The 7,368-nt window shown below is 43.9% G+C and overlaps 1 protein-coding gene across 1 annotated transcript; it reads left to right on the top strand.

Annotated features, from left to right (window-relative positions):
* Nucleotides 1-3,370: 3,370 nt before the first annotated feature.
* Nucleotides 3,371-6,597, top strand: LOC124661975 (protein arginine methyltransferase NDUFAF7, mitochondrial-like). Its single transcript, XM_047199867.1, has 10 exons — nt 3,371-3,653; nt 3,747-3,808; nt 3,911-4,054; nt 4,420-4,530; nt 4,615-4,810; nt 5,203-5,261; nt 5,350-5,402; nt 5,475-5,697; nt 6,007-6,115; nt 6,220-6,597. The coding sequence occupies exons 1-10, from the start codon at nt 3,371-3,373 to the stop codon at nt 6,480-6,482; spliced, it is 1,503 nt and encodes a 500-aa protein (XP_047055823.1). The 3' UTR covers nt 6,483-6,597.
* The last annotated feature ends 771 nt before the right edge of the window (nt 6,598-7,368 follow it).

Consider the following 7,368-nt stretch of genomic DNA (forward strand, 5'->3'; position numbering starts at 1 on the left):
AAATGGAGATGCAAATTTTGCTCAAATTCAAACTACATGCATGAGATGCACATGAACACTCATTTATTTATGATAACAAGGTTGGGATGTTACACATCTCAACTTTTATCCTTTTCCATACATTATCTGTCATATATGTCTTATGAGCATTGTGCTTTCTACCTTGAAAGTTGAAGTTGCTCTATACCTAATGTGTGCATATATATTCTTGCACTAAATTTCTCGCTTGCACACATCTAGGGGGAGGTTCTCTCTTATGTCAAACACAATGATATTCTTGCTCTATACTTTGCAAAATCCCGGTATTGTCATCAAACACCAAAAAGGGGGAGATTGAAAGAACATTTCATGTTCTCTGAGTTTTGTGTGTTTGTTAACAACACCGGTGACAATTTAACCGTGTGCTAAGTGGATTACAGATATGGAAAAGATACCACGGGAAAATCTCGACCCACTCAAAAAGGAAGAAAAGAAAAAGGAAGAAGCTGAAGCTCGGCCCTGGCCGGCACCGCCGGCAACATCGGGCCGGCACGCGCCGGTGTGTGCACCCCGACACTGCCGGTGATTCCAGGCCGGCACCGCCGGTGTGTGCACCCCGCACTGCCGGCGTTCGGCCCGGCGACCGCCGGCCCGACCGTCGACCTCGCTGATTCAGAAAAGTGGCCGGCGCTGCCGGCGTCTCAAGGCCGTCACTGCCGGCGATTCACCTCCAACGGGCAGAAAAGTTGGTGGGGTATAAATACCCCCCTTCACCTACCTTGGAATGTTGCTCAAACCCTAAGAACTTCATCCACCATTGCTGAGCCACCAAGAACACCAAAATAGCCGGATCTCCTCCCTCAACCACCCAAATCACTTGTGCTTTGGAGAATCGAAGGAGAAGACCCCGATCTACATCCTCACCGAAGCGTTTTTCATTTCCCCCTCATATGCGTGAGGGCCCCCTTGCTAGTGTTCCTCTTTGGATCCCTAGTTGATTGTTGTTGATGTATTGTTGTTGATGTATTGTTGTTGATTGTTGTGTTGTTACAGATTTGGGAGCCTCCAATTTGGTTGTGGATGTGTGCCCCAAGAATCTTGTAAAGGCACGGTTTCCGCCTCGAGGAAATCCCTTAGTGGAAGTGGGCTAGGCCTTCGTGGCGTTGCTCACAGGAGATCTGAGTGAAGCCTTCGTGGCTGTTGGTTTGGCTTTCGTAGCAACCACACTCCTCCAAACGTAGACGTACCTTCTTGCAAAGGAAGGGAACTACGGGAATCATCTCCGTGTCATCGCGTGCTCCACTCTTGGTTACCTCTATCCTATTCTATCTCCTATATATTGCGTAGCTATATCTTGCTTAGTTGGTAACCTTGTCATATAGGTAAATTCACTTAGTTGCATATCTAGAGAATTTACCTTTGTGTCAACCCTAAATTGAAAAAGAACTAAAAATTGGTTAGCACCTATTCACCCCCCCTCTAGGTGCGGCATACGATCCTTTCAAACTCTACTTAATGGTCTGCATGATTATAGCAATACATACAAATAAGAAATACTATTAGGCAAGGCATGAAACAACATGTATTCTCACAAATGAACTTTTCGAATTACTGTAGATTTTCAAATGAAGGGGAGACAACTTAGAGGTGTGGTTGATGATTCCAGGTGATCTCTCGCATAACAATGGCACTCTCCCTGATGATTCCAGGTGATCTCTCGCATAAGAATGGTTGAGGGTACCCTTTATATGTACCAATCTGAAGGGATTCTATTATTTCAGGCAAGTACCCATATGGTTGATCAGGACATGATGGAGTTTCCTTTGTTCTGTGATGGTGCGAGATCAGGCCATGATGGAGTTTCCTTTGTTTCTGTAATGCTGCGGTTTCCTTTGCTATTGCCCTGAAATTGTGTGTAGTTTCCATCAAATGATGGTGCGGTACGTAGAGATGCCGAAATGATGGTGCGGTAGAGATGCTGAAATAATGGTGCGGTGATCATGTTGTGGAGTTTCTTTTTCCTTGTTGTCCTGGAATGATGGTACGGTAGAGATGCAGATATAATGGTGCCTTAATGGAGTTTCCTTTTCCTGTTGTCCTGGAATGATGCAGAAATAATGGAGTTTCCTTTCCTGTTGTCCTGGATTGATGGTGCAGTGATGAATTGTTTGAGGCAAAATGGGAGGGCAGAATCATCATATTAAAAATATGTAGGACGAAACCTTCGACCGGAGGAAACAGAGGAAGTTCTTCCTTTTTAGATGGTAGAGATAGAGATAGAGATAGAGATATAGATATAGATAGAGATAGAGATAGAGATACCGTGTGCGTGCCGCAAATAGCAGCACATGCAGACGCAGGGATTCTCACTTTTGGAGGAACCCCATAATTCGAAATAACTTGAAATCTTGTATTTTGTTATTTTATGTTCAAACAATTTTTGTGGTCTTTTTATCTAAACAAATGGAGACCAAAATTGCATACAAAAAGTTTTAACTCTTTATCTGGAAAAAAGCGCTGTACAAACTTTATTGGTCTCATTCATACTGACAATTGGATTTCAATATGAAGTCGATATGCATGCCACTCATTCATGAGAAATACCTGTCAGAAATGAGCTAAAAGAACACATGATCTCCTAAAAGAACACAAAATCCAGCATGTTGAGCAGCTAGATAAGAAAATCCGAAGTATAAACAGCTGCTCGACCGCTCATGATGCATACCTTATTCCACTATCTTAGTGTTACTTGTTATTATCTTGTGAACGATCTCCTATTTTTTTCATTACAACGTGTTGCCCTGACTGATATATAAGGAAGATGATGATTTTTTAGACAAGCTGGCGAGGGTATGTACAATGGGGTGACGTTAGCCTTCTCTTACGGATGCCACGTTAGATTTTTGCTTCGTTGAAGGAGAGAGATTGAAGAAAGAGAAGACTGCCTTCTCTTAATTAAGAGATGATCCCCTATAAAATAAGGGAAGGCTATTTTCTCCATTGTACCATTTATCATTCCTTAGCAACCAAATTTCTTTCTAAATTTAATTAATTCTTAATTATTACTAGAAATGGTAATAAGAGATAATATATTGTACCACTTATATTTAGTGTCTTCTCTAGATGACGTGGACAGCTAAGAGAAGAGAAGGCGTGCATTACCTACCATTGTACATGCCCTCACTGACTCACTGGATGAAAGCGTTTGGTCTGGTGGGCCGCCGAGAGGACAAGTTTATCGGACCGTACATCGCATCAAAGTGCTAGGCTAGGCCCACTACGTTTTACACCAAAACCCGCAGATCCTGGCCGTCCTGCCTCTGCGGCCCAACCCACCAGCAGCACTTAAGCTCCGCACTCTCCCCTCCCCTGGCTCTGTCTCGCCGTCGAAATGTTCCGGAGCCCAGCCGCCGCTCTGCTCCGCCGCCTGGCCCCTCGCCTCTCCGGCGGCACAGCGGGCTCCGCCTCATCCGCGCGTCGGACCCTCCCTCCTCACTTAGCCCCCTCAGTTCTTGCCCGCTTCTCCTCCACGCCCACCTCCTCGCCGCCACCGTCGTCTTCTGCCGGCGAACGCGATGACGAGGCGGAGGACCACGAGCTCCAGGGAGCACCCGGAAGTTCCGGCGCCAGGCTCAGTATCTCCGTCGACCGCTCCGGACTCTGCAGCCCCCCAGGTCGCACCCCTCTCGCACACATTCACACAAATACGGGCACGCATGTTCGTGTGTAGGGGGTCTCTGACCGTGCAGGTTTGGTTTATGCTTCAGAGCACTCGCACGAGCCGTCGTCGGACTCTGAGCTTATCAAGCACCTTAAGAGCATCATAAAGGTGTTGCTGATGTTTTCCTCTACTATTAGTCTACTTAATCTCTCTCTAATGGTTGCTATGTGGAAGTGTGATTTTGTTTGTGTACTGTCATTGGAAGGTTAGTTCCGGAGTGGGCCGATAAGCGTAGCCGAGTACATGGAGGAGGTGCTTACAAACCCGCAATCTGGGTACTACATGAACCGGGACGTGTTCGGGGAGTCTGGGGATTTTATCACGTCGCCGGAGGTCAGCCAGATGTTTGGAGAGGTAAACTGTGCTCACCAGTTGGTCGGTTTGCCAACATTGTTAAAAGAGTGTCACATAGTGAGTGCTCGGCAATTTTGTGATGACATAGTGACGTTCCTGTTGCTGCATGTATAACACTGCCACAACACACCATGTTATGTTTAAATGTGGTGAAACATTGAAATAATTGATCTAGGTGCACACCTGTTGCATATCATTTTTGCTGGACATTGATGTATTATTGGAAACTTTGATATTCAGAATCAGATTAACTGTTTTATATTTCTTAGTTGAATGAATCTTATATGACCAGTAGTTGATGCACTTGGTTGATTGATCTTGTGCTATACATTATGAGAAATAAGAGCAATTAATGATGTCCTCAGCTGATTGGTGTGTGGGCGATGTGCCTGTGGGAACAAATGGGACAACCAGAGAAGGTGAATTTGATTGAGCTTGGCCCAGGACGAGGGACTCTCCTGGCAGATTTACTTCGTGTATGTATGGCTTTTTTTTATCGTGTCTATCCTCTGTCAAACTTGTACTGTTATGTTTCTTGATGGATTTGTACATTTCAACAGGGCTCAGCAAAGTTTGTTAATTTCACTAAGGCACTCAACATTAACTTGGTTGAGTGTAGCCCTACATTGCAAAAGGTGCAGTACAATACTCTGAGATGTGAAGATGAACATGATGGTGATGAAAAAAGGACAGTCAGCAAACTCTGCGGAGCCCCTGTTTATTGGCATGCCTCCCTTGAACAGGTTCCTTCAGGATGTATGGGCATTTTTCACCTATAAATCTCATGCTTCAAACTAGTTAACCTCTAGCCCTATCATATAGCCATGGATATTATCATTTTTCACTTGTATGATAAACTTTTACAATGCCATCTTTAAGTATACCACGAGATAAACCTCTATCATATAGCAACAGCTATTATCATTTTTCACTCGTATGATAAACATTTACATTGTCTTTCACCGTAAGTGTTCTACGGGATTGGAGGAAATAGTACAGTCTGATTCTTCTATTTTTGTATGGAATGTGCTAAAATATATAGTAACGTGGACCAAGAATATAAGGATCTATCGTTGACTTATAGGAAGGAGACAAACATCTTGATTTGGGTTTTTCTGTTTACCTTATTTTAAGTGTATTCTCTGCAGTGCCCACCATAATTGTTGCTCATGAATTCTTTGATGCCTTACCAATCCATCAATTTCAGGTCAGTGAGCAATTCGGCTTCAGGTTTATTGCACTCACTCATTAACTAGTGTTTAATCATTCCACTGAACAATCATCTTTGCCTGCAGAAAGGATCACGTGGCTGGTCCGAAAAGATGGTGGATCTCGCAGAAGACTCATCGTAGGTTTTACAAATTTTAGTTACTAATTGTTGTTCCCGGTAAGGAAATGCGTAATTCTTACTTTGTAGCAGGTTTCGCTTTGTTCTATCTCCACAGCCTACAGCCTCTTTAATCTTCCTCTCCAAGCGTTGTCAATGGGCTAGTTCTGAAGAACTTGAGAAGGTTGAGCAAATTGAAGTCTGCCCGAAAGCAATGGAGATTACCGAACAGATCGCAGATAGAATTAGCTCAGATGGTGGAGGTGCTCTTATCATTGACTATGGCAAAAACGGGATAGTCTCTGATAGTCTTCAGGTATAGTTTTTAAAATTGCTTTACTAAACCTGAGATGAACCCAAGAGGTTGTTGACTGTCTAGTGTGTACAAGACTCCAGTCAGTCCTGTTTTTTTTTTGCATTTATAACATAAACAAATCTAAAAGTAAACTAGCTAGTATTTGATGCCCACATAATATCTTAATTATGTTCCTGGTTTTGTACAATATCTGCACAATGTGCTTATAGAAGAATTTTCTCATTCGCTGTTTCTTCTACTGTTATCCCTTATGTAAGCAATACTCTTGAAATAAGGGCCTGGGCACTAAGAAAACAATAATATGTGCAGGCAATCCGCAAACACAAGTTTGTCCACATATTAGATGAGCCTGGCTCTGCTGATCTGAGTGCCTATGTTGATTTTACTGCGATCAAGCACTCTGCCGAGGAAGTTTCAGGTTTGCAAATATATTATGAGCTCTTATTGCTTGCTGTCTTGCTCGCACTACTTTTCATGGTAAGACACACATTTCTTACTGGGCTTTTGTTGCTATTCCTGGAGATGATATCTCTGTCCATGGACCAATGACTCAGTCCCAGCTGTTGGGTTCGCTTGGTATCAACTTCCGAGTGGAAGCCCTTATGCAAAACTGCGACGAGAAGCAGGCCGAGTCTCTGAGGACAGGCTACTGGCGTCTGGTTGGAGACGGAGAAGCCCCATTCTGGGAAGGTCCTGATGACCAGACGCCCATTGGAATGGGTACCAGGTACTTGGCCATGGCCATTGTCAACAAGAAGCAGGGCTCACCTGTTCCGTTCGAGTGAAGCGGTAACATCTTTCCTTGTGTACTCTATTCAGCAGTGAATAAATAACAAGACAGTTCAGTTTATAGACAAGACAGTTCAGTTCCGTAATACACACTGGGTGTTGACTTTGAACGTTTACTGGGCTGAATACACGTGAGATAGTTTCTTAACTGATGATAGATTTGTTTTGCACTGGTGTCTGTTCTGATAAGCTATTGCTTTTCGTGGTTTCTTGCTGCCCGTGTGTACCACCAACCAATCTAGGTCAAATATGCATATGGATCCACCTTCGAAGTCTGTGTTTTTGCCGGTCAAGTTGGTATTTGTTCGATACCAACTAGGCATACTCCAACCAAAGCTGTTGCAGAACAAACCAAATTCCCAGAGACTAATTCTGGCTGCGTTATTTCTTGGTTTCTTCCACTGCTTCCTGATCAGTTACTAGCAACACACCTGGTCCCTAGTTCCACCCTAAGAGTACTTAGTAGCATACCCAGTTGATCTCTTCAACCAACAGCTCTAGGAATCCTTCAACGGCGGGTTAAAAGGTTGGCAAGGGTGAAAAAGGCGGCACGAATGAGTCTAGATGGAAACTGAATGTATTCTTCGGTATTTGTTCGATGCTCCACGGCTAGTTATGCTCTTTGACACTCTAAACACCAAAGATGCCGTAGAATAAGATTCCCAAAGACCGATGGCTGTACGGTCGTATATTGCTCCTGGTTACTTTTTCGTTCCTTCTTGAATAGCTGGTAATGTACGGAGTCTCCTGAGAGAGAACATAGAGTCAGTGGGACGTAACAGCTGATCTCTTCAAACCAACAACCCGTCAGGTTTCCATCGACAGGGGCTTCCAGTTCTAGGTGAGGTCGGTAAAGCTGTTCTCCTTTTATAATGGTAAAGA

The sequence above is a fragment of the Lolium rigidum genome, chromosome 6 (genome assembly GCF_022539505.1).
Source record: "Lolium rigidum isolate FL_2022 chromosome 6, APGP_CSIRO_Lrig_0.1, whole genome shotgun sequence".
NCBI lineage: Eukaryota > Viridiplantae > Streptophyta > Magnoliopsida > Poales > Poaceae > Lolium > Lolium rigidum.

Coding starts and splice junctions, on each gene's coding strand:
- LOC124661975 (XM_047199867.1), top strand. CDS start 3,371: ATGTTCCGGAGCCCAGCCGCCGCTCTGCTCCGCCGCCTGGCCCCTCGC. Junction 5,403..5,474: donor GATCTCGCAGAAGACTCATC/GTAGGTTTTACA, acceptor ACTTTGTAGCAG/GTTTCGCTTTGTTCTATCTC. Junction 5,698..6,006: donor TAGTCTCTGATAGTCTTCAG/GTATAGTTTTTA, acceptor TAATATGTGCAG/GCAATCCGCAAACACAAGTT.